The sequence below is a fragment of the Cetorhinus maximus genome, chromosome 3 (assembly GCF_964194155.1).
Source record: "Cetorhinus maximus chromosome 3, sCetMax3.hap1.1, whole genome shotgun sequence".
NCBI classification, from domain to species: domain Eukaryota; kingdom Metazoa; phylum Chordata; class Chondrichthyes; order Lamniformes; family Cetorhinidae; genus Cetorhinus; species Cetorhinus maximus.
The window spans coordinates 12,680,683-12,707,738 of record NC_135881.1 but is presented as its reverse complement, the minus strand read 5'-3'; the positions used below and the strand labels follow the sequence as shown (position 1 = coordinate 12,707,738).

Sequence of the window (27,056 nt, the reverse complement as noted above, 5' to 3'; positions counted from 1 at the left end):
GATTTTCTCACGAAAACAAAGTAACACTCACTACGCTCTACAAGGATTCAGCACTTCTGATGGGCACAGAATCCAACTTTGTTCTCGAGCCCTTGCCTCGCTCCACGCACCTCGGACTGAGGCAGAAATCCCCCATTGAGGCTAAGTTTCCGCTTGGGCGTTAATGGTATGTTAGTCACATTGTTAAAATATGCAGGTGAGGGGCATTGGTTAATTCAGTATCTAGAGCACTTTTAAAGGGTGACTGCTGGGACAAGGGGTTGTGCATTCTGTGAATGAACCTGTTATCAAGGAACGTATTAGTGCCTAGTTTCATACTCTATCAACCGGTCTGAAACCAGATGAAGATCAGACCACCCCTCTCTTTACCTTCACTGAGGAAAAATATCGATTGCCCGACTCCCTTCCTCCTCTCCCCTCCCTGTCTTAATTTCCGGGGGAGGGCAGGTTTGGAGGTGAAGGGAGCAGAAGGAGGAGGAATGGAGGGAGGAAAAGAGATGAGAGGAGAGAAGGGTAGATGAGGGAATGGGATGGGTGTAAGGTGCTGTCTTAATTTCCACTACCCCTTCCTTTCTGTTACAACCCCCCCCATCCACCCTCCTTTTCCACCCATCCCTCCTTCTCTCCCATTGAATTCTATTTTCCCTAACATCCATCCTGTCCCCTCGTTTACCCTCCTCTCCCCTCAACTCTTTTCCTCCCTCCATTCCTTCTCCCCTTCCGCCTCCTTCTGTTCCTCTCCCTTCCAAACCTGCCCTCCCCCGCCCCCACCTCAGCCCATCCCCCTCTCTCCCTTTAGTTTTGCATCCCTCTCCTATTTTTCTCCCTCTCTGCTCCTCTCTCCCCCTCTGGTCGAAGCCATGAGATGCCACCTCAGCTGGAAGGCAGCACCTCTCGACAAAGCAGCACTCCCTCAGTCAGTGCGCTGGGGCGAGTGTGGGCCCAGGTTAGGAGCTCATAGCCCCGGTAAACCAGCTCACCCACCACCGAACCCGGGGTCAAGAACCAAGCTGGTGCGCTACCAATGCGGAAGTCAATAAGTCACAGAGACAGGAAGGGAAGCATCCCACAATGAATTTATATCCCTCAACTCCTGTCCTTAATTACAGTGTGCACTGCATCAAACATATAAATTCTCTTCCCCCATGTAGATTTGAAAGGCAATTTGTAAGTAATGGAATGATAGATTACTCAGACGTCACATTCTCTGCACACTCAGTAATTCTTTTATCGGCGGCTCCGATTTAAATATATCCTTTGCTGTAGCGAGACATTTGTAACTTAACCGTGCATGGAGCCCCAACACAGTCACTAACGTAGTGATACCGATCATGCTTGGGGAGGGGGTGGGGGGGGGGTGGGGGAGAGGCTAGGGGATGGTGGCGTGGGGGGTGGTTTAAGTGTCAATTCGTTCTTACCAGAGGCAGCAGGAGGATGGCAATCAGCAAGCAATCCATGGTGTCGGCCCGTCAGGAGATCACCCCCGAGTCAACAGCGCAGGGAAAGCAAAAATGACATTACATTCCGGTCAGGTTTTCAGTGGCTGGTGAAGATCTTTGCTCGCATGGAGAGATGCAGCTGCATTCCTGGTGTCCTCACAGACTGTTCATCCCCTTCTGCAGCACTAGAGGAAATAAATAAAAAAAAAAACACACACAAGGAGAAGGATCAGCAAAAACGAACGCCAGGAAGGTTAAAAAAAGGATGAGAGAGAGAGAGAAATAAATAAGGCGGGAGACGTGTCAGACCAAACGCCACTGAAACGAATTTCCAGCAAAGGAATAACAAGGCACTATTTTAAGATGATGCTCAATGGTAGTGAGTGGCTCTAAATGACGGTTGCAAATACTGATGAGCCATCTCATTAAACACATTTAATAACTGTTATCCTTTTCTGAGTCTTGCACTCACACTAAAACATGCAGCAGCGAGCTTCATAACAGGGCTGCAGAATGGTAGCAATCAGCGATCGATGAAGAGGGGGTGGGGGTTGGGGGGGGGGGTGGAGAGAGAGAAAGGACAGAGACACAGATAGAGAAAGAGAGAGAGAGATGGAGAGAGAGAGAAAGAGAGAGAGCGAGAAAGAGAGAGGAATAAGGCACCTCTAGATTTCATTCATAAATTCCAACTTCAGCATTCGTCATCACTACATGTTCCAGTAAACAGGGAACCGGAGCTGTGATTCATAAAACCTCCTTTCGTCTTTCCAGCTCAGGTAAACTGCGGGGATGCATGGCAGCCGTGGCTCTGCGTGTAAAGGTCCCCTGTTTACATATGCATGAAAAGCATCAGAGTCAATTCCACTTCATTATCAGAGCCGCATGCCAAGCCTCAGCAAGTGGCCATTTTAATTCGATTTAGACTCTTCCCATCCTCTTCCCTCGTTATCAAGCGTGAAAGGCACAAGATTGAAAATCCCTGCAAGTGTTTGGCATGGCAGCATGTGCATCGGTAGGCGAAAAGTAAACCTAGGACGCAATTTCAAGCTCCATCGCTACCAGTTAGCAAATTGAGAACTTCTGTCCACTTGGCCTCTTGCAACGTTGTCAGAATAGCCCAAAGCATCTGACAGGCAATAAATTACTGTTGTCCTAATACTTTAAACGCAACGGCTAGTTTGACCCTGAGGGCATATCTCCCAGGGCTTCCTTCAAAAGCGTGCCCCAGGGTCTTGTACGTCTACCTGAGGGAGGGTAGACAGGACTTCGGTCTAAGCTGAAAGACGGCACCTCCAGTAATGCAGCACTCTCTCCGCACTGCACCTGAGTGTCAGTATAGATCTGGTGCTTCGGTCTGTTGTGTGTGGTGGACGCTCTTACCTCCTCAGTCCTTGAAGTGGTGTCCCCCCCCACCCCTCCTGAATTTGTGCCCAGGAACTCCATGTTTGAATTGCTCCAGTTGGGTTTCTGCCCTGCCACAACTCCCAATGGTTTATTATGTGACTACGAAAAAGGCAAATTTTCCCTCCTCATCCACCTTGATCCGTCTGCAGCCGTCGATGTGGCTGACCACACCATCCACCATCCGCTGTCGCCCTACTGGGTGGGACTGCTGTTGTGAAACTGTAGCCAGAGGATGACTTGCACTGGCTTCTCTCATACTCTTACCCCTGTCGTCCCCCAAGGATCTATCCTTGCCCTGCCCCTACACCCCGTCAGTCACCTTCGTGCTGCCCCTCGTCGGCAACATCAACTGAAACGTGCAAACTGACGACACCCAGCTCTGCCCCACCTCAATCCCCCCCCCGCTACCGTGCCATCTAAATCGTCCGGCTGCTTATCTGACACCCGGTGGCTGGATGAACAGAAATTTCCCCCCATTAGATACCGGGAAGACAGGAGCTGTTGTCCCCAGCGCCCGCCACGATGTCCGCTCCCTCGGCAACGATTCCATCCCCCTCCCCAGCCAGGGTCTGAGGCGCAGACGGACTGGTCACAACCTTCTCGTCACACTTGACCCCCCAGGATGAGCTTTTCAGCCGCTTATCTGCACCGTCACTAAGACTGCCCATTTCCACCTCCGTAACATTACCCACCTTGGACCCTGCCTCACCCGCTCTTGTCTGGTCTCCCACATTCTGCCCTCCGTAAGCTTGTCATCCAAAGCTCTGTTTTCCAGCTCTTAACCCGTATTCAGTCCTCATTTACAATCAGCCCTCCTGCGCCTGCTAATCACCACTGACTCCCAGCTGAAGCCTGGGTAGTAAAAACCTCGACCTCGTCTCCAAATCCCTCTGTGGCCTCGCCCCCCCCACCCCCTCCAATCCCTATCTCTGCAATCTCCTCCAGCCCCACAACCCTCTGAGATATCTGTGCTCCTCTAATCTGGCCTCCTGCGCCTCCCCGGGTTTTAAATCGCTGCAACGTCTGCCTGGGCGCCGAGCTCAGGAATTGCCACCCTGGACCTCTCCGCTTCTACCTCACTCCCCATTCCTCAAAACCCAGCTCTTGGACCAAGCTTTCGGACAAGAATAGAGGGAGCTCAGCGGAAATACCGGACACGGAATGTGCTGACTTTTCACACTGCAGAGGACAGATGGTGACAGCATGGAATCCAGGCAAGGGTAGGAGAGTAAACATTATTTAGACTTACCCTGTGACAGGGTAGGACGCCCCCCCCACCCCTCCCCACCCTCTGCTCCACTAAGCCTCTAGTGACTTGTAAGTTGATCTTCTCCATTCAAACACAGGTGACCCTGTCCTTGTCTCGAGCTGGTCTGCATTAGGCCGCTCTCCCACTCCCTGTGAAAATTTGGAAGCGCGCCCCTCTAACGAGCTCTGTAAGCACCTTAATTGGCCTAAGCGTTCCTGTGGGCGAGATCGCTAGCCACCCCACCCTCCTGCCCTCACAAACATTGCCTGAATCAGGAATGGAGGTGGGCAAACCCACGCGCAGGGCGTTGGCACCATTGATTTTGGTCACCCGCCTCTGTTCCAACCCCAGTCCTGCCCGTGAAAATCCAGCCCCTGTTGGTCACTTCAGTCGTCTATATCCCTGTGTGAGATAAGTCACTCTTGATAATGCCCACTCACTGCTTCCTTACTGTCTCATTCTACGCATGCGGGGGATCAGAGGAAAAATCGAGCTGTTTCTTGTGGAAGCCGTGCTCTTACCATTTAGAAAGAATCTTTCTCCCTCAATCGGCGTCACAGAGGAGCTGGTTATCCAGCCACAACCTCCATTCTGTTTGTGGGAGCTTGCTGTGCACAAATTGGCTGCCGCGTTTCCTACATTACAACAGCGACGGCATTTCAAAAATATCACACTGGCTATAAAGCGCTTTGGGAAGTGCGGAAGTTGTGAAGGCACCTATATCATTCTTGATCCTTTGTACAGTGGACGCTCCCCGTGGCTGCTATCAACCAGCTCATCTACTCCTCTTTAGCTCCGAAGAGGAATCATACGGATTCGAAATGTTAACTCTGTTTCTCTCCACACACGCTGTCAGGCCTGCTGAGTTTTCAGTTTTTATTTCAGATTTCCAGCATCCGCAGTATTTTGCTTTCATTTTAGCTCATCCCCACTCCAAGTAACTTTTTCCTGTCAACACGCCTCATGTTTCCACACTTGCAATAGTGTCGGCATAACCACCCTTTTTAAAAAAAATTCATTCGTGGGATGTGGGCATCGCTGGCTAGGCCAGCGTTTATTGCCCATCCCTAATTGCCCTTGGTCAGAGTCAACCACATTGCTGTGGGGTCTGGAGTCACATGTAGGCCAGACCAGGTAAAAGGACAGCAGATTTCCTTCCCTAAAGGACATTAGTGAACCAGATGGGTTTTTACAACAATTGACAATGGTTTCACGGTCATCCACCAGACTTTTAATTCCAGTTTTTCTTTATTGAATTTAAATCTTGCCATCTGCTGTGGTGGGTTTTGAACCCATGTCCACCAGAGCATTACCCAGGGTCTCTGGATGACTAGTCCAGTGACAATACCACTGTGCCATGGCCTCCCTCCCCACCTGAGAGGTGAGTGCTGCAGAAAAATCTTTACCTGCCTTCTCAATACATTACTCCAAACGTCAATCTGAGAAACGTACAGCACAGGAGGCCATTCGGCCCATCGCGTTTGGGCCAGCTGGCAAGCAGCCACCCAGTCTGATCTCACTTCCCAGCGCTTGGCCTTCGAGTGGGTATCCAAACTTTTTCTTAAAAATGCTGTGAAGGTTTCTGCCTCTAACAACCCTTTTCAGGCAGTGACCTCCAAGTCCCCACCGCCTCCGGGTGAAAAAAAACTCCCCCCGAAACCCTCCTTCCCTCAATGTATGCACCCAACCCCCCCCTCCCCTGCCCACCCCAAGTTAATGCAGACCTCAACCAAGGAGACTAGGGCCTTCCTATGCACTTGAATTTGCGGAGATTGTTTCTGGCAGTCGTACAAGGAAATGTGAGCATGATTAAAAGGCACATGCAGTGTTTGGCACTTAGAGCTTTAATAGACATATGAGACATTGCCTGTTAATATCTGGGTTAATAAAAACAAACGTCATTCCCTGCCTCTCACAGCCATCTTATTACACCGAGTGCTTTTAGGTTTTAGTTTTATTGAGTGCAGCCTGGAAGAATTACATTTGTTGAAACATTAAAGCAGTTAAGCCTTTACCTCTCTTTCCGACCAGCCTTTGGAAAGCCAAGATTGACATTTCTTGATATTTTTTTTTTTTAACCTCATCCTCTGCTTGTTCCAACCTCGGGAGGGTTCCTGCACCACCGCAAGGGTAAGGCCGGATCGAGGGAAGCCATTCGGCCCGTCGTGTGCATGCGTCCGTGGAAATGAATGACTCCCCGCAGGAGCATTCTGCTGCCTCTGAATGTGGTTATTCCAACACTCCCCTGACCAGCCTCCCGCCTTTCGCTCTCCATACACCGGAGGTCACCCAAAGCTCTGCTGCCCACGTCCTGACTCGCATCGACTCCCGTTAACCCATTGCCTCTGTGCTAGCTGACCGACATCGGCTTCCGGTGCCTCAGTCTGAAAACTCTTCGTGGCTTTTCTGACATCCAGTTTCTGACTGTTGCACTTTCCTCTGTCTGAGCATTGGACGATCCCACTATCTTCAGATCCAGTCCACGGTCACTCCTCACCCCTCTACTCACAGACCACCACTGGCCCATTGTCCTCAGTGCCTTAAAATCCTTGCTTTTATGTTTAAGGTTATGTCCTCATCAGTCTCTGAGGTCATCTTTAGTCTTACAATTAGCCCCTGTTCTCCCAAATTCTCCCCGTCGCTGACTCTGGTCTTTATACATCCCACCCTCAGCCCAACATTAGAGGCTGTATTTTCGGCCATTAAGGCTGAAGGGTACACTGTAGAAACTCACCAAGGCTCCTTAGACAGCACTGTCCAAACCCATGGCCACCACCATCTAGAAGGACAAGGGCAGCAGACACATAGAGTCACAGAGGTCTACAACAGGAAAAGGCCCTTCGGCCCATCGAATCTGCGCCAGTCAAACAAGTACCTAACTATTCTGATCCTATTTTCCAGCACTAGGCCCATAGCCTTCTATGCCATGGTATCGCAAGTGCACATCCAAATACTTCTTAAATGTTACGAGGGTTTCTGCCTCTACCACCCTTTCAGGCAGTGAGTTCCAGATTCCCACCACCCTCTGGGTGAAAAAATTCTTCCTCACATCCCCCCTAAACCACCTGCCCCTTACTTTAAATCTATGCCCCCTGGTTACTGATCCCTCCACCAAGAGGAAAAGTTCCTTCCCATCTATGCCTCTCATAATTTTATACACCTCAATCATGTCCCCCCTCAATCTCCTCTGCTCCAGGGAAAATAACCCCAGTCTATCCAATCTCCCCTCATAACTAAAACTCTCCAGCCCAGGCAACATCCTGGGAAATGTCCTCTGCAGTCTCTCTAGTGCAATCACATCCTTCCTATAATGTGGATTCCAGAACTGCACGCAATACTCTAGCTGTGGCCCAACCAGCGTTTTATATAGATCCAGCATAACCTCCCTGCTCTTATATTCTATGCCTCGGCTAATAAAAGGAAGTATCCCATATGCCTTCTTAACCATCTTATCTACCTGTCCCGCTACCTTAAGGGCCCGGTGGACATGCACACAAAGGTCCCTCTGATCCTTGGTACATCCCAGGGTCCTGCCATTCATCGTGTATTCCCGTGCCTTGTTTGTCCTGTCCAAGTGCATCACCTCACACTTACATGGGAACACCACCACCTGGAAGTTCCCCTCCAAGCCACTCACCATCCTGACTTGGAAATATATCGCCGTTCCTTCATTGTCACTGGGTCAAAATCCTGGAACTCCCTTCCTAACTGCATTGTGGGTGTACCTACACCACATGGACTGCAGCGGTTAAAGAAGGCAGCTCACCACCACCTTCTCAAGGGCAATTAGGGGTGGGCAATAAATGCTGGCCCAGCCAGCGAAGCCCACATCCCGTAAATGAATTTTTAAAATCTAAAATTTCTTCCCTAAATTACTTTGCACCCCCACCCCCACCCCCCTTCTGTTCTCCTTTAGAACTTTTCTTTAAAGCAACCTCTTTGACCAAGCCTTCAGTCATTCTCCCTACTGTCTGCTTCTTGGGCACAATTTTTCCCCGATGTTAAAAGGGCGCTGTGTAAGTGTGGGTTGTTGTTGTAGCCTTCCCATCGCTCGGTGTAAACTCAGGTAAAAAACAGCCCATCAAGGAACTCCATCACAACACAGTAAACATCTGCCGCCCCCCCCCCTCTGAAACAGTACACTCGCCATGTTCACATCATTGTAAAGATGACCATTTTGTTCTGCAGGTAAACATTTCCAGACAGGCTCAGTCTGCTCAAGTGGGGCATTCTCATGTCAACAGGCTGTGACCAGTGGAGTGCCACAAGGACGAGTGCTGGGGCCTCAGGTTGTTTTGACCATCTATGTTACTGATTTAGATGACGAGACAGGGAGTAATGTATCTAAGTTTGCTGATAACACCAAGCTAGGTGGGGAGGGAAGCTGTGAGGAGGACACAGAGAGGCTGCAAAAGAGATAGAGACAGGTTAGGTGAGCGGGTAACAAGAGGTCAGATGGAGTATAATGTGGGGAAGTGTGAGGTTATTCACTCTGGTCATGAGAATAGAAAAGCGGAATTTTTTTCAAAAGGTGTGAATCTTGTAAATGTTGATGTTCAGAGGGACTTGGGTGTTGCCTGTACACAGAACACAAAATTAGCATTGAGGTACAGGAGGCAATTAGGAAGGCAAATGGCATGTTGGCCTTTATTGCAAGGAGGATTGGAGCACAAGAATAAAGAAGTCTTGCTACAATTCACAGAATCGTAGAAGAATAGAGTGGTTACAGAACAGAGGAAGGCCATTTGGCCCATTGTGTTTGTGCTGGCTCTCTGAAGGAGCCATTTACCTAATGCCATTCACCCACCCTGCACATTTTCCTTTTCTGACAAAAATCCAATTCCCTTCTGAAAGCCTTGACTGAACCTCTCAACCTTCTCCTCTCCAAGGAAAACAGTCCCAGCTTCTCCAATCTATCTTCATAACTGAAGTTTCTCATCCCTGGAACCATTCCCATGAATCTCTTCTGCACTCTCTCCAATGCCTTCACCTCCTTCCTAAAGTGCCGTGCCCAGAGCTGAAAGCTTTACTCTAGCTGTGGCCAAACTAGTGTTTTTTTAACATAACCTCCTTGCTTTTGTACTCTATGCCTTTATTAATGAAGGCCAGGATACTGTATACTTCATTAATCACGCTCTCAACCCATCCTGCCACCTTCAATGATGTATGCACATATACACTCGGGTCCCTCTGCTCCTGCAACTCCTTTAGAGCTGTGTCCTTATATTTTATAATGTCTCTCCGCGTTCTTCCTACCAGAATGAATCATTTACACTTCTATGTATTAAATTTCATTTGCCACTTGTCTGCCCAATTCACCAACTTGTCTATGTCCTTTTGGAATTCTACACCATGTTTCCAAGTCTCGTATCCACTGCAAATTTTAGAATTGTGCCCTGTACACCATGGTCTAGGTCATTAATATAAATCAGGAAGAGCAGGGATCCTAACACCAGCCCCTGGGGAACTCCACTATACACTTTCCTCCGACCCGAAAAACATAGATTAGCCACTACCCTGTTTCTTGTCACTCAGCTAATTTCGTATCCATGTTGCTACTGTCCTTTTTATTCCATGAGCTATAACTTTGTTCACAAGTCTGTTGACGTTTTTTATCAAATGCCTTTTGGAAGCCCATGTACACCACATCAATAGCATTACCCTCATCAACCGTCTCTGTTACCTCTTCAAAAAAACTCCAGCAAGTTGGTTAAACATCATTTGCCCTGAGCAAATCCATGCTGGCTTTCTTTAATTAACCCACATTTGTCCAAGTGACTATTCATTTTGTCCTGAATCATCATTTCTAGAAACTTCTCCGTCACTGAGGTTAAACGGACAGGTCTGTAGTTAACTTTACACCCTTTTTTTGAATGAAGATCTAACATTTGCAATTTTCAAGTCCTCTGGCACCAGCCCTGAGTCTAAGGAATACTGAAAAAATTAAGGCCAGTGACTCCGCAATTTCCACCCTCGCTTCCCTCAGTACATTTGGATGTGGGGGAGGTGGTGGCATAGTGATTGGACTGGTAACCAGAGACCAAGGGTAATGCAACTGGGTTCAAACCCCACCATAGCAGATGGTGAAAGTTGAATTCAATAAAAATCTGGAATTAAATGTCTGATGATGACGATGAAACCATTACCCATTGTTGTTAAAAAAACTCATCTGGGAAGGAATTCTGCCATCCTTACCCGGTTTAGCTCTGAAATGGTCTCTAAGCACAGGCAATAAATGCTGACCTAGCCAGTAATGCCCCCATCTAATGAATATAAATAAAAAAATCTCATTTGCTACTGGGGCCTTATCAATTTTAAGTGCAGAAGGCCTATCAATTTTAAAACCTTCAAGTGTCTGAATTACTTCCTCTTCACCATGCCCTGTGCAGCATCCTCTTCCTGGGTAAAGACGGAGGCAAATGTATTCAGTGAATACTTTGCATCTATTTGTAAATCTCTTTTTGGTTCCTAATCAGCCATACTCCTCTTTTTACCAGCTTTTTACTGTTTATATGCCTATCGAAGACTTTTGGGTTCCATTTGATGTTAGTTGCCGGTCTCTTATACTCTCTCTTTGCTTCTCTTATTTGCTTTTTCAACTCCCCACTGAACCTTCTGTATTCAACCTGGTAATCTGTTATATTTTCTATTTGACACCTGTCATAAGCATTCTTTTTTCCTTCATCTTAATGTCTATTTCTTTTGCCATCCAGAGAGCGCTGGACTGTTTTCCCTAGCTTTCCCTTCATTGGAATATACCTTGACTATGCCTGAACTATCCCTTTAAGAGTAGCCCATTGTTCCGTTACAGTCTTGCTTGCTAATCTTTGATTCCAATTCATCCGTGTTAGATCCCACTTCTTACCCCACTGAAGTTGGCTTTCTCTCAGTTAATTATTCTTTCACCTGGTTAACTATTCTTTCACCTGGTTAACTATTCTTGGCTGATTCCTGGAATGAGCGGGTTATCCTGTGAGGAAATTTTGGACAGGCTGGACCTGTACCCAATGGAGTTTAGAAGAACGAGAGGCGACCTTATTGAAACAGGTCCTGAGGCGGCTTGACAGGGTTGATGCCGAAAGGATGTTTCCCCTCGTGGGGGAGACTAGAACAAGGGGACATAGTTTAAAAATAAGAGGTCTCCCTTTTAATATGGAGCCCAGGAGAATGTTTTTCTCTGAGGGTCATGGGTCTGTGAAACTTCCTTCCCCAGATAGCAGTGGAGGCAGGGTCATTCATTCTTTTTAAGGCTGAGGTAGATAGATTCTTAACTGACAAGGGGGTCAAAGGGTATAAGGGGGCAGGAAGGAAAGGGGAGTTGAGGCCACAATCAGATCAGCCATGATCTTATTGAGAGGCGGAGCAGGCTCATTGGGCTGAATTACCTACTCCTGATGTTCATATGGACTCTCCCTTGTCCTCGATCTTATTCTTCCTGTTCTTTTCCACAGCTAACCTAAAACTTACGATACGGTGATCACTGCACCCTAAACGTTCCCCTTGTGGCACTTGATCCACTTGGCCCACCTCATTCCCAAGAACCAGGTCCAGCATTGCCTCCTTTCTTGTTAGACTGGAAACATACTGCTGTAGAAAATTCTCCTGGACGCACTCTAGAAACTCTTGCCTCCTCTCCGCTCTTTACGCTGCTACTACCCCAGGCTATATCCGGATAATTAAACCCCCCATTGTAATTTGACAGGTAGGACCACACCTAGAACACCATGTGCAGTGTTGGTCTCCATATTGAAGAGAGGAAGCACTTACGTTGGAAACGGCACAGCGAATGTTCACCAAATTGGCCTCTGGGCTGAGAGGGTTGTCCTATGATGGGAGGCTGAGTAGGTTACATCCTTACCACGTGTGCCCTGCCAAGCCCCTCAGGACCTTATATGTTTCAATCAATTCGGTGGAGTCAATATTGATTGGGTTGGGTTTCTACTCTCGGGGGTTAAGAAGAGTGAAAGGGGATCTCATTGAAACGTACAAGATTCTAGAGGGGCTTGACAGGGTAGATACTGAGAGGTCGCTTCCGCTGGCTGGGGAATCTAAAACAGGGGACCACAGTCTCAGGATAAGGAAGGGGTCGGTCATTTGGGACTGAGACGAGGAGAAATTTCTTCACGCAAAGGGTTGTGAAGCTTTGGAATTCTCTACCCCCAGAGAGCTGTGGGTGTTCCAAGATGAATATATTTAAGGCTGCGGTAGAGTTTTGATCACTCAGGGAATTAAAGCATATGGAGAGTGGGCGGAAAAGTGGAGTCAAAGCCCAAGAGCAGTCATGATCTTATTGGACGGCGGAGCAGGCTCGATGGGCCGAGTGGTCTACTCCTGCTCCGTGTTCGTATGTTCTAATGCAAGCCCGAAACAACCTGCTCTGAAGAGCGATGAATAAGGTTCTTTATTTGATGGGTTCCAGGTCACATGGTGTCTTCCCTCTAACTGGTATAAACTGTGCATTGCCCTGTCTTACTGTAATACCATTTTCACTGAACACTTGTCGACAATACTTACCAGTTAAGTATTTACTTAGAGGTTGATGACAAACACCAGGGTCCATTAAAATGCCTTCACTATTTCACATGAGGTGGTTTATTCACCTTTCCAGGGAAGATTTCTCCTTGCTTCGGTTTATAGAGACAGTGCAATAGAATGGGTACCTCGGAGAGGGTTGTGAATCTTTGGAACTCTCTTCCCCAGAGCACAATGGAGGCAGGGTCAAATGGCTATTTTTCAGGCAGAGGTAGATAGGTTCTTGACTAACAACGGAGTCAAAGGTTCTCAGGACTAGGCGGAACGTGGAGTTGAGGCCAAATCAGATCAGCCGCGATCTCACTGAATGGCGGAGCAGGCTCGAGGGGCTGAATGGCCTCCTCCTGCTCCTAATTCCTGTGTTTGTACCTTCGTCAGAAGCTGTAATGCCCTTGACTGAGTTAATGGCCCTTTACATGAAATTTGTGGTTGAGATTTGCGAAAGCTATTCAACTCAGGGTTGGCGGAGGGGGGCACCAATAGTTTGGGAAAATGGTCAAGACCGGAATTTTCCAGTCCCTCAGGTCGGCGGGAATGGAGATTTCAGTGGTTCACTGGCCCCGCCTTGGGGGGGTACTAGAAAATTCCAGCCCAAGTGCTTTTTGCTGCAGCCAGTCGTACAGGCCTCAGCTAATTTGCCCGCACACTTTGTAGAGGCACAAAGGTTTCTTAAAGTGACATAATGCTGTGGAATGCTGTGAGACAGTTCCTTCAAAGGCTCTGATGGCTATCACACTGGGAGGTTTACAGTTCTGCAGGCAACCATTTTCACAGCTAAACCCTGCCTAATTAAAACGCTTATTCTGATGTAAAGTTAGAACCGTATGCTCCACTGTGCCTGATAAGGAATGAAGGTGGACGTGGACAGCATTGTCTGTTCTGGGAAAGTGTGACAAAGCCCAGTAGCAGACAGTGTCAGCCTTCCATCTCAGGAGACGGCGGCTTGCAGCTTGGTGGTCAACTCTGCGTTAAGCCCCTCGTTTTAATGCCCTGCAGCAAAACCGCCGGGCCCTCTCCAGGACGCAAGCCTGGGCAAAATTTATAAAGCCCCGGGATGGCCAAACCTCTGAGTCTCCCTCTCGACCTCCCTGGTTGAGTCCAAAGAATGTAAAGCACCACGATTGGCACCGGTTTCGTTCCACGCGAATTAGGAGCAGGAGCAGGCCACTCGGCCCCTCGATCCTGCTCCGCCATTCAATAACATCATGGGTGTGCTGATTGCAACTTCAACTCTACGTTCCCGCTTGCCCCCGATAACCTTTCACCCCCTAGTTTATCAAGAATCTATCTAGCTCGGCCTTAAAAATATTCAAAGACTCTGTTTCCACTAGCTTTGGAGGAAGAGAGTTCCAAAGACTCATGACCATCAGAGAGGAAATTTCTCCTCATCTCTGTCCGAAATGGGCGACCCCTTATTTTTAAACAGTGACCCCGATTTCTAGATTCTCCCACAAGAGGAAACATCTCTCCACATCCACACCCTGTCAAGACCGCTCAGGATCTTATACGTTTCAATCAAGTTGCCTCTTACTCTTACAAGCCTAGTCTGTCCAACCTTTCCTCATAAGACAACCCACCCATTTCAGTTATCAGTCTAGTAAACCTTCTCTGAACTGCTTCTAACACATTCACATCCTTCCTTAAATAAGGTGATCAATACTGTGCACAGTACTCCAGATGTGGTCTCACCAGTGCTCTGTACAACTGAAGCATAACTTTCCTGCTTTTGCATTCAATTCCCCTCACAATAAACGATAACATTCTATTAGCTTTCCTAATTACTTGCTGTACCTGCATACTAACCTTTTGCAATTCATGCACCCAAACCCCTAGATCCCTCTGACTCTCAGAGCTCTGCAATCTCTCGCCATTTAGATAAAATGCACTTATTTTATTCATCCTGTCAAAATGGACAATTGCACATTTTACCACATTATGAAGGAGATGCCATAAAGATGACATCTGCAGACAGTCAGCCTTGCCTTTGGGCTCCACTCCAGCTATTCTGTCAGGCTTTACTCCATAGCCTTCAGCTCTCCCGGGGTATCCGCAATGACAGAAATTCAGCTAATTTAAGTGGAATGAAGTTAATTTGAAAGCTGCAAGAAGAGAGCAGAAGCTGACCCTGATTGACGATGTCAGGGCTTGTCTGCTTTTGGAGTGCAGTATCAGATAGACTTTGTTTTATTTAAATTCACCAAGCAACAACTTGTAACTCTTTCGAGTTATCAACAGATCGCATGTAACTCTTTCGAGTACATTCACAGTTCTTGGTTTCCGGGAGCGGGACATGAACCCACAACCTTCTGATTCAAAGGCGAGGGTGCTATGAACTGAGCCACAGCTGACACCTTGCAACAACTTGTAAGGAGTCAGTGGCCTGAAGGGCTCTTGATTGCTTAATTATATTGGCTATTGCTGAAATGAGAGGCCTGTTGGTGAAGCTTTTCACCTTGCATGCATCAGGACAATTGCAAGAATGCCACATTTCTAAATGATCACAGCAATTTATACTATAGGGGAAAGGAGTGGGCAATTCGTTGGCAAGTTGACCGAGACAACAGATTTCCTTCTCTAAAGGACATTAGTGAGCCAGGTGGGTGTTTACAAGAATCGACAATGGTTTCATGTTCATTATCAGACTTTTAATTCCAGATTTTTACCGAATTCAAATTCAAATTCCATCATCTGCCGTGGTGGGATTCAAACCCGGGTCCCCAGAGCATTACCCTGGGTCTCTGGATTACTAGTCCAGCGACAATACCACTACGCCACTGCCTCCCCCTTAAATAATTGAAAATGGCTTTTTCAAACAAAAACTATTCTGAAACATTCGTTAGTTTCATTGGAGTGTCGGTTTCTTGAGTAAATTGACTACTTTTTAAAGCTTTTAAAATGTGCCTATTTGTGTCCTTGCCCCTATAAACTAGCTCAATTTTAAGAGTTTCCTTGGGGGTCTGCAAATTGGCATCCTTTGGGCAAACCTGCCATGGTGAGTAATTCACTTCGGGAGTGTGGCCATTTTTGTTGGCTGGGCAGGCTTCTAGGGAGAGATTTCCAGAGCTGAGGCCCTAGGCAAAAGGGCCACCATCGAAACCACCATCACCAATGGTGGGATAAATCACAGAATCGTTACGGTGTGAAAGGAGGCCATTCGGCCCATTGTGTCTGCACGGGCTCTCTGAGCATTTTAACTTAGTGCCAATCCCCTGCCTTTTCCCCGTAACCCTGCGCATTGTTTTGATTTAGATAATCATCCAATGCCCTCTTGAATGCCTCAATCAATGATGCCTCCACCACACTTCCAGGTAGTGCATTCCAAACCCTAACTACTCGCTGTGTGAAAAAGTTTTTTCTCACCTCGCGTTTGCTTCTTTTGAAAAACACTTTAAAACTGTGCCCTCTGGTCCTCGATCCGTTTATGAGCAGGAACAGTTTCTCCCTATCTACTCTGTCCAGGCCCTTCATGATTTTAAAGACTTCTGTCAAGTCTCCTCTTAGTCTTCTCCTCTCCAAGGAAAACAGTCCCAACTTCTCCAATCTTTCCTCATAACTGAAGTCTCTCATCCCTGGAACCAATCTCGTAAACCTCTTCTGCACTCTCTCCATTGCGTTCACATCCTTCCTATAGTGTGGCACCCAGAACTGTACACAATAACCCAGCTGAGGTCTAACCAGTAATTTGTGTAAATTCATCATAAGCTCCCTGCTCATGTATTGTATACCCCCATTAATGAAGCCTAGAATACTGTGTGCTTTAGAAACAGCTCTCTCTACCTGTCCTGCCACCTTTAATGACTTATGTACATATACACCCAGGTCTCTCTGCTCCTGCACACCCTTTAGAATAGTATCCTTTATTTTGTACTGACTCTCCATGTTCTTAGTATCAAAGTGTATCACCTCACACTTCTCCACATTGGACTTCATCTGCCACCTATCTGTCCATTCCACCAATGTGCCAATGTCTTTTTGAAGTTCTACACTGTCCTCCTCACAGTTTACAATTCTCCGAAGTTTTGTGTCATCCGCAAACTTTGAAATTGTCCCCTGCACACCAAAGTCTAGATTATTTATAGCTATTTGGAAAAGCAAGGGTCCCAATACCGACACATGGGGAACTCCACTACATCCTTCTTCCAGCCCAAAAATACCCATTACTCTGTTTCCTGTCCCTCAGCCAATTTTGTATCCACGTTGCTACTACCCCTTTCATTACATGACCTATAACTTTCCTCACAAGTCTGTTGTGTGGCACTGTATCAAACGCCTTTTGGAAGTCCATATAAAGCACATTGATGGCCTTACCCTCATCGACCACCTCTGCTACCTCTTCAAAAAATTCCAGCAAGTTAGTTAGACATGATTATCCTTCAACAAATCCATGCTGACTCTTCTGAATCAATCCACATTTTTCCAGGTGACTATTAACTCTATCCCGATAATTGTTTCCAGACATTTCCCCACCACCAAAGTGAAACTGACTAGTCTGTAATTGCAGGGCAGATCTTTACAACCCTTTATTGAATGAGGGCATAAAATTTTGCAATTCTCCAGTCCTCTGGCACCTCCCCGAATCCAGGGAACATTTAAAAAATTATGGCCGGTGCCTCTGCAATTTCCACTCACTTCCTTCAATATTCTTGGATGCATCTCATCCGGTCCCGGTGCCTTATCAACTTTACCATAAGACCATAAGATATAGGAGCAGAAGTAGGCCATTCAGCCAATCGAGTCTGCTCCGCCATTCAATGAGATCATGGCTGATCTGATAATCCTCAACTCCACTTTCCTGTCTTGTGCCCATAACTCTTGATTCCCTTACTGATTAAAAAACTGTCTATGCCAGCCTTGAATATGCTTAATGACCCAGCCTCTATAACTCTCTGTGGTGAAGAATTCCACAGATTGACTACCCTCTGAGAGAAGAAATTCCTCCTCATCTCTGTCTTAAATGGGCGACCCCTTACTCTGAGATTATGCCCTCTGGTCCTAGACTCTCCCACAAGGGGAAACAGCCTCTCAGCATCTACCCTGTCAAGTCTCCTAAGAATCTTACATGGTTCAATAAGGTCATCTCTCATTCTTCCAGACCCCAATGAGTACAGGCCCAACTTACTCAACCTCTCCTCACATGAAAATCCCTCCATTCCTGGGATCAACCTAGTGAACCTTCTCTGGACTGCCTCCAATGCCAGTATATCTTTCCTTAGATAAGGGGACCAAAATTGTTCACAGTATTCTATGTGTGGTCTAACTAGTGCCTTGTATAGTTTTATCAAGACTTCTCTATTTTTATGCTCCATTCCCTTTGAAATAAAGGCCAACATTCCATTTTCCTTCCCTATTACCTGTTGAACTTGTATGTTAGCTTTTTGTGATTCATGCACAAGGACTCCCAAATCCCTCTGTGCTGCAGCTTTCTGCAGTCTTTCTCCATTTAAATAATATTCAGCTCCTCTATTCTTCCTGCCAAAGTGCATAACCTCACATTTCTCCACATTATATTCCATCTGCCATGTTTTTTCCCACTCACTTAACCTGTCGATATCCCTCTGTAGACTCCTTGTGTCATCCCCCACTTGCCTTCCCCCCTATTTTTGTGTCATCCACAAACTTGGCGATAGTACATTCACTTCCCTCAACTAAGTCATTAATATATATTGTAAATAATTGTGGCCCCAGCACTGATCCCTGTGGCACTCCACTAGTTGCAGGTTGCCATCCCAAAAATGCCCCCTTATCCCAACTCTCTGCCTTCTATTAGTTAGCCAATCCTCTATCCATGCTAATATACTACCCCCAACACCATGGGCTCTTTTCTTATGAAGTAGCCTTATGTGCGGTAACTTATTGAATGCCTTTTGGAAATCCAAATATATTACATCCACTGGTTCCCCTTTATCTATCCTGCTTGTTACCTCCTCAAAGAATTCTAATAAATTTGTTAGGCATGATTTCCCCTTCATGAAGCCATGCTGACTCTGCTTGATTAGATTATGCATTTCTAAATGTGCTGCTATTTCATCCTTTATAACAGACTCCAACTTCTATTTTCCCAATAGCAGATGCTAACCTAATTGGCCTACACTTACCTGTTTTTTGTCACCTCCCTTTTATGAATAAGGGTGTTACATTGGCCGTTCTCCAATCCTCTGGCACTTTTACAAAATCTAAGGATTCTTGGAAGATTACCACCAGTGCATCCACTATCTCTGTAGCTGCTTATTTTAATATTCTAGGATGCAATGCATCAGGTCCAGGGGACTTATCAGCCTTTAGCCCCATTAGTTTCCCTAGTACTTTTTCTCTAGTGATAGTTATTGTATTGATTTCCTCCCCCAGCTTTTGCCCCATGATTATTTATTATTTTTGGAATGCTATTAGTATCTTCTACTGTGAAGACTGATGCAAAGTATTTATTCAACTCCTCTGCCATTTCCTGGTTCCCCATTATTATTTCCCCAGCCTCATTCTCTAAGTGGCCTATGTTCACTTTGGCCTCTCTCTTGGTTTTTATGTATTTAAAGAAGCTCTAACTGACTACTTTTACGTCACTTGCTAGCTTACCCTCAAAGTTTAGTTGCTCCCTCTCTTATTTTATTGGCCATCTTTTGTTGGTTTTAAAAACTATACCAATCCTCTGGCTTACCACTAATCATTGCCACATTGTATGCTTTTTCTCTCAATTTGATACTGTCCTTAACTTTCTTGGTTAACCATGGTTGGCTTATCCCAGTCCTTAAATCCTTCTTCCTATCTGGGATAGACCTTTGTTGAGAGTCATGAACTATTTTCTTAAATGGCTGCCATTGTTCATCAACCGTCTTTTCTGCTAAATTCCTTTCCCAGTCCACTCCAGCCAACTCTGCCCTCATTCCTTTGTAATTACCCTTATTTAAGTTTAGCGCAGATGTTCCCGACCCAAGTTTCTCACTCTCAAACTGAATGTCATGATTAATATACTGCCTTTTTTACATGCCCTCATTATCTCCTGATTTATTCTCTGTCCTATAATATAGCTACTGTCAGGGGGCCTATAGACTACTCCTACCAGTGTCTTCTTCCCCTTGTTATTTCTTTCCTCTGCCCATATGGATTGGACACCTTCCGATCCAAGGTCCTTTCTTGCTATTGTACTTATTCCATCCCGTACTAACAAAGCTACCCCACCACCCTTTCCTTCCTGCCTGTCCTTTCGAAAAGTCACATACCCCTGCATATTTAGTTCCCAGCTTTGATCTCCTTGTAACCATGCCTCCATAATGGCTATAATATCATACCCATTAACCTCTACTTGTGCGTTAATTCATTTATTTTGTTCCAAATACTATATGCATTTCAGTGAACGGCCATTAGTTTTGCCTTTTTACTATTTTTTCCCCCTTTGACCCTATTTGCTGCTGTTTTTTATGTTTGTACACTCTGTCCCTTCCTGTCACACACTGGGTATCATTACCTAAATAGCTGCCCTGCAAGGCTGCCATCTGGGCAGGTGATGGCATGGTGGCATTGTCGCTGGACTCGTCATCCAGGGACCCAGGGTAATGCTCTGGGGACCCACCACAGCAGGTGGTGAAATTTGAATTCATTAAAAATCTGGAATTAAAAGTCTAACGACGACCATGAAACCATTGTCGATTGTTGTAAAAACCCATCTGGTTCACTCATGCCCTTTAAGGGAGGAAATCTGCCATCCTTACCTGATCTGGCCTACATGTGACTCCAGACCCACAGCAATGTGGTTGGCTCTTAAAATGCCCTCTGAACAAAGGCAATTAGGGATGGGGAATGCTGATCTAGCCAGTGATGCCCACATCCTGTAAATGAATTTTTAAAAATCCTTTTGCTTTGTAAGCCTACGTATCCCCTTTCCAGACATCTCCACCCCCAGACTATTTAATTTAAAGCCCTCTCTACAGCCCTAGCTATTCGGTTTGCCAGGACACTGGTCCCAGCAGGGTTTAAGTGAAGCCCTTCCCAGTGGAACAGCTCCCTTCCACTGACAGCTTATACAACACCTCCTCCTTATCAATTTCAGACCCTTCTAGTGACTGAGTTTTGTCCTCTGTCACCATGGCCTGGGCAGTATCTACCTTGTAGGTAAAGACAGATGAAAAATATTCATTTAACACCTCAGCCATGCCTCTTGCCTCTATCCGCTTTTTGGTCCCTAATTGGCCCTACTCCTCCTTTTACCACCCTTTTACTATTGACGTGCTTATAGAAACCCAAATATCCGGAAGGCCAAATTTGCAGATATAGCTGCTGTTTCCACAAGGTGGTACTGGTTTTCTCCAGCCTAACTTACCTAAACTTGGTCAAACCAGCACCAAAGGTGGGGAAATTTCAAGCCCAAATTACATAGAGAGAGAGAGAGAGAGAGAGAGTGGGAGAGAGAGAGAGAGGGAGAGTGGGTGGGAGAGAGAGAGAGAGAGAGAGAGAGAGTGGGAAAGGAGAGAGAGAGAAAGAGACACACACAGACAATGTGAGAAAGGAGGGAGAGAGAGACAGAGAGAGAGGGAATAGGAAAGGAAAGTAAGCAAAAAGTTGAGCTGAATTTCACGAGTGCTGCAATTGAGACACAGGAGCTGTGTTACTCATTAAAGAAAAGCAAACTCAGCCATCGCATTAAAGCAGTGGGTGAGTTGAACATTTCTGTATTCTCTGTCAAAAGAAACCACGTTGGTTTTTGTGTGTGTGTGTGTGTGTGTGACTGATTTTCTCAATGTGTGAGTGGCCCTTGATAAGACAAAGGTTCCCCACCCTGGAGTAAAGGATATCGGGGATAGGCGGAACGTGGAATGGAGGCCAGAATCAGATCAGTCGTGACCTTATTGAATGGCGAAGCAGGTTTGAGGGGCCGAATGGCCTACTCCTGCTCCTAACTCATATGTTTCTATTATCTGATCATTATCACATTGCTGTTTGTGGGATCTTGCTGTGCGCAAATTGGCTGCCACGTTTGCTACATTGCAAAAGTCGCTCTCCACTTCAAAAGTACTTCATTGGCTGTAAAACACTTTGGAGATGCCCGGCGGTTGTGAAAGGTGCTATATAAATGCAAGTGATGTTGGCTGAGCTTTAAATATTGTCCAAGTCGGCAGCGAGACCCCTTCCTCCTCTTCAAAATGGTGGCCGTGGGGTCGTTCTGACCTACATGTGACTCCAGACCCACAGCAAGTTGGTTGGCTATTAACTGCCCTCTGAAATAGCGTGGCAAGCCACTCAGTTGTCAAGAGGGTGGCTCACCACCACCTTCTCAAGGGAAAATAAGGGTGGGCAATAAATGCTGGTCTTGGCAGGGGTGCTCACATCCTGTGAATAGCTGGAGTAATGGCGTTCTTTGACATCGTGTCAGGAGATGAGCTATGTTCCTCCGTTCGGGCAGCAAGGGGCCTCAGTATTCAATCTGAAGTATGGATAGTGCCTTTGGGTTTCACTGGACTGAGACAGTCAGCGAAGACGGGCTGATGACGAGGGGGAGACGATTAACAACTACGACCCAGAGCCTAGGTTTTTGCATGGAACTTTTACGGAGGCTTTTGAAGGTGGGAACAAGACATCGCAAGGGAGAAGGGTCTGGGAGGAGTTTGCAGACTGTAGAGCCAGAGTAAGTGAAGGCAGTGCGACCCATGCAGGAAATGAGGAAGAGCGATGCATAGGCGGCCAGAGAATACAGCTATGGGTATTTTAAGACCATGTTGTTCAACCTCCCCTTTGGCTAATTCTTCCATTTCCTTTTCTGCAGCGGTGATAAAAAGCACTGAGATGTTTTTTTGATCTCCTTAAAACAAAAAAATGACCATCAACTGAGATTTCTACTAGGCCAAAGGCTCCTGTAAGGCCCAAAGCAGGTCTGATCCCCAGGCTGCGCTATTTTAGCTTCCATCCCAAGTCCCGATCTGTGATTCCATCTCAAAGAGGGCTATGAAGAGGGAGGCGGAGGGACGATGCAGGGGAAAGAATTGGAACACCTCAGCTTCCCCGAGTGCTTGAGTTTGAAAAGCAGCTCCCGCGGGGTTTTTTTTTCAATTCGTTCACGGGATGTGGGCTTCGCTGGCTGGGCCAGCATTTATTGCCCATCCCTCATTGCCCCTTGAGAAGGTGGGTGGTGAGCCGCCTTCTTGAACCGCTGCAGTCCGTGTTGTGGTGTAGGTACACCCGCACCGCTGTCAGGTGACCATCATCCTTATCAACCCCGGTTAGAAGGTTTGCCTGGCTGTGTATAATGGATGAAGGGGAGGTCGTGTATGAAAACAGAAGCTGGAAAAAAAACTCAGCAGGTCTGGCAGCAGCTGCGGAGAGGGACACAGTTAACGTTTCGAGTCCGTATGACTCTTCAACAGAACTAAGGATAAATAGAAGAGAGGTTTAAGGGGGGGGGGGTGGGACAGGTAGACATGGATAGAGGGCCAGTGATAGGTGGAGATAACCAAAAGATGTCACAGACAAAAGGGCAAAGAGGTGTTGAAGGTGGTGATATTATCTAAGGAATGTGCTAATTAAGGGTAGAAAGCAGGACTAGCAAGGTACAGATAGCCCTAGTGGGGGTGGGGTGAAGGGAAGGGATCGAAATGTTTCGAATCCGTTTGGCTCTTCTTCAGAAGGGGAGGTTTTACTTGGCTATAATGCACCCCCAGGGTGGTATTTAATGGAGGTGGCAGCTGGAGAGCCGGTGTGAGCCCCGCATTGCCTCCTTTCGAGGAGACCCCACTGAGTGAAGTGCCCACTGAGAGCTGCCAGTCAGAGGCCAGCAGCTCTACTGAACGGCAGCGCCCCCGGGGCCATGGTGGCTGCTGCTGGTATGACACCCGCTCGAGACCGGGAATTGCCGCTGGGTCCCAGGCCACATATCAGTGATGGAGGGAGGGGGGGTGGGTTCCAGGCCGGAGGTCACAAGGAGAGGCAAGGGCGATGTCAGCAGCACCCCTCCCCCCTCCCCCCACCCTCCAACCTCCCTGAGGCCAGGCCCCTCAATCAAACCCCGCCTCTCCGCCCCCCTCGGGAGTTCGCAACCTAACCCCGGCCCCACCCGGGTTTGCTTTCCATGCTCCCGTCATGGTGATGCTTTCCATGGTGACCCGTCACTGAGAATACCAGTGGAAGCGTGCGGAGCAGGCAGGTGTCCGTGGGCCTTCACTCCCCAGGCTTGAGGAGGCGGGCGGCCTCCACACCGCACCCACAATCGCCACCCTCCCATCGGATAAAATGCCAAACCCGTCATTGGGGTGGGGGTGGGCAAGGGGTGAGTGGGGCGGAGCACATGATTTCTCCAATAGAGCTACGGGGGGTGGGGGGGAAGGGGGGGGAAGATCAAAGAATTGTCGCTGTTCACAAATGCACACAAAAGGTGCTGCTTTTAACCAACAACAGAGTCAATAAGTTTGTGATGCGCTAACCTGACGATGGCATGTTTTCGGAGAGGCTGCTTTTAAATGTTGCCATTTTGTCTCAAAATGAGAAGCGGGAGGAAACGGTGAACACTATGTTCTGTTAATTCCTGCATTTTATGTTAAAACGAACCAACTTGTTTGGGTTGCCTTGCTAGGATCATATACAAATCACCCTCTATTTAAAGGCAGGAGGGTGGAGGTGACAGCATGTGGATGGCTCCAGTGAGAAGTTTATGCCACAAGGGATCGACGTTATGATCTGGTCAGGACTTCATCTGACCCCTTTGCTGCATTGTCAAAGTGTTAGGAACTACAGGTGGTTTAAGTTTAGTTTGTATTTCTGGATGTGTGTATTAAGGAGAACTTGCGTTTTAGTTTCATTTTAGCGTAGAGACAACAAGTCTAAGCTCTGTTTATATACCTGCATTTTTAATGAGTTTTTATGACCCTTGAAGTAGAGAGCTGTGTCATCAAGGCTGAACGGTGGGGGGGGGGGCAGTGGTTTAAGGAAGTTAAAACAAAGTAGAAAAAACAGTGCTGTTGCCTAGCAACAGGGGTCCAAAGAGACACCCAGAGAGACAGGGAGAAACCCGAAGCAGTTTGAGTTCAGTTGGTCAGTGTGCTTTAAGGTTGAAAGGAGTTGCCAGCAGAAGCAGTATGGGAGAGGGACAGATAGCAAGTCCCAAACTAAAGTTGGAAACAGGGGCTAGAGGAAGCTGGACGGGCGGAAGCTGCAGGAAGCAGGTTTCCCCAAAGAACAGAAGAAAGAAAGTCCCAAGAAGACCTTCTGGTCAAAGAACAAGGATAAGAACCTGGAAAAGGTCCTGTTAAGTGAAATTAAAAATGAGGAGCAGAGAAAGGTCCCCAGCTTAAAGCAAGATAGGCTTGCGAGAAGCCAGAAGATCCAAGGAGACAGCCAGAGGTCTGTAACTCTTTACTATGGGCATGTGAAGCAGTGGTGTTCTGTTGACATGGCTGAGCAATTGAGAGAGAGTGTGAGGAAGGCAAAGCTCGAATGCACATGGTGCTCCAGGGGAGAGAAACATCAGGAGGGGAGAGTTAGAAAGAGTTACAGGCGCAGATTGCCGTGTGGGAATATGATGTTGTGGCAGAACTGGACGTTAAATATTCCTGGGTACAAGGTGTTCAGAAGAGATAGGAAAGGAAGGAAAGGGGGAGAGGTGGTTGTATTGGTTAAGGAGAGCATTGCAGTGCTGGAGAAAGAGGATGTCCTAGTGGGTTCAAGGACAGAATCAATTTGACTAGAGCTAAGGAACAAAAAGGTGCAATTACATTGCTCGGTGTAGTCTATAGTCCGCCAAATAGTGAGAAGGACGTAGAAGAACAAATCGGCAGGGAAATTACAGAGAGATGCAGGCATTATAAGAGTAGTTATCATGGGTGACTTTAATTACCCGAATGTAGACTGGGACAGTGGTAGTGTAAAGGGTGGAGAGGGGCAAAAGTTCCTAGATTGTGTTCAGGAGAATTTTCTACAGCAGTAAGTGTCCAATCCAACAAGAAAAGATGTACTGTTGGATCTGGTTCTTGGAAAAGAGGTGGGCCAAGTAGATCAGGTGTCAGTGGGGGAACATTTAGGAGCCAGTGATCATTGTATTGTATGTTTTATGACGATGTTAGGAAAGGGCGATAGGCAATCCAGAGTAAGAATAATTAACTGGACAAAAGCCGACTTTGATGGGGCAAGAACGGAGCTGGGCCAGATTAGACTGGAATGAAAGATTGACAGGAAAAGCTGTAGCTGAACAATGGGCTACCTTCAAAAAAAGAATTGGTTCAGGCACAGTCAATGTATATTCCATCGAAATGGAAAGGTAGGACAAACAAATCCAGAGCTCTTTGGATGAAAAAGGAGGTAGAAATTAAGATAAAGGAGAAAAAGGTGTCAGCTGGAAAATACAAATGAGAACCAAAAGGAATACAGAAGGTTCAGAGGGGAGGTGAAAAGCATATTAGAAAAGCAAAGAGCAATTATGAGAAAAGACTGGCAGCCAACATAAAGGGGAATCCTAAAGCCTTCGACAGGCATATAAATAGTAAAAGGGTGGTAAAACGAGGAATAGGAGTTGATTAGGGACCTAAAAGGGAATTTACACATGGACGAAGGGGCCATGGCTGAGGTATTAAATGAATACTTTGCATCTGTCTTTACCAAGGAGGTAGATGCTACCCAGGCCAGATGAGGAAACTGTCACTAGAAGGGTTCAAAATTGATAAGGAGGAAGTGTTGAATAGACTATTGGTATTTAAAGTTGACAAGACACCGGGACCGGATGAGGTGCATCCAAGGATATTGAAGGAAGTGAAATTAGAAATTGCAGGGGCACTGGCCATAATCTTTCAGTCTTCCCTAGACTCAGGAGTGGTGCCAGAGGACTGGAGAATTGCAAACATTATGCCCTTGTTCAAAAAAGGTTGTAAGGATAAGCCCAGCAATTACAGGCCAGCCAGTTTAACTTCAGTGGTGGGCAAGATTCTAGGAGCAATTTTTGAGATAGAATTAGTAGTCACATGGAAAAATATGGGTTCATAAGGAAGAACCAGCATGGATTTCTAAAGGGGAAATCGTGTTTAACTAACTTGCTGGAGTTTTTTGAAGAGGTAACAGAAAAGGTCGATGACGGTAATGGTGTTGGTGTGGTGTACATGAACTTTGAAAAGGCATTTGAGACAGTGCCACACAACAGACTTGTGAGAAAAGTTATTGCTCATGGAATAAGAGGGACAGTAGCAACGTGGATATAAAATTGGCTGAAAAATAGGAAGCAGAGTAATGGTCAATTGCTGCTTTTCGGGCTGGAGGAAGGTTTGTAGTGGAGTTCCCCAGGGGCCGGTATTGGGACCCTCGCTTTTCCTGATATATATTAATGATCTAGATCTTGATGTGCAGGGGACAATTTCAAAGTTTGTGGAGGATACGAAGCTTGGGAGTGTTGTGAACTGCGAGGTGGACGGTGAGGAACTTCAAAAGGACATAGGCAAGTTGGTGGAGTGGGCAGATAGGTGGCAGATGAA

At 46.7% G+C, this 27,056-nt stretch overlaps 1 protein-coding gene across 2 annotated transcripts in view; it reads right to left on the bottom strand.

The window, feature by feature from the left end:
- LOC144675995 (pituitary adenylate cyclase-activating polypeptide type I receptor-like) overlaps positions 1–27,056 on the bottom strand; it is a 189,902-nt gene that overhangs the window by 143,626 nt on the left and 19,220 nt on the right. For both annotated transcript variants that reach the window (XM_078536516.1, XM_078536524.1), the window contains exon 2: positions 1,419–1,616. In XM_078536516.1, the coding sequence (XP_078392642.1) occupies positions 1,419–1,457 (39 nt within the window). In that variant the 5' untranslated portion in view covers positions 1,458–1,616. The remainder of the gene's footprint in view (positions 1–1,418; positions 1,617–27,056) is intronic.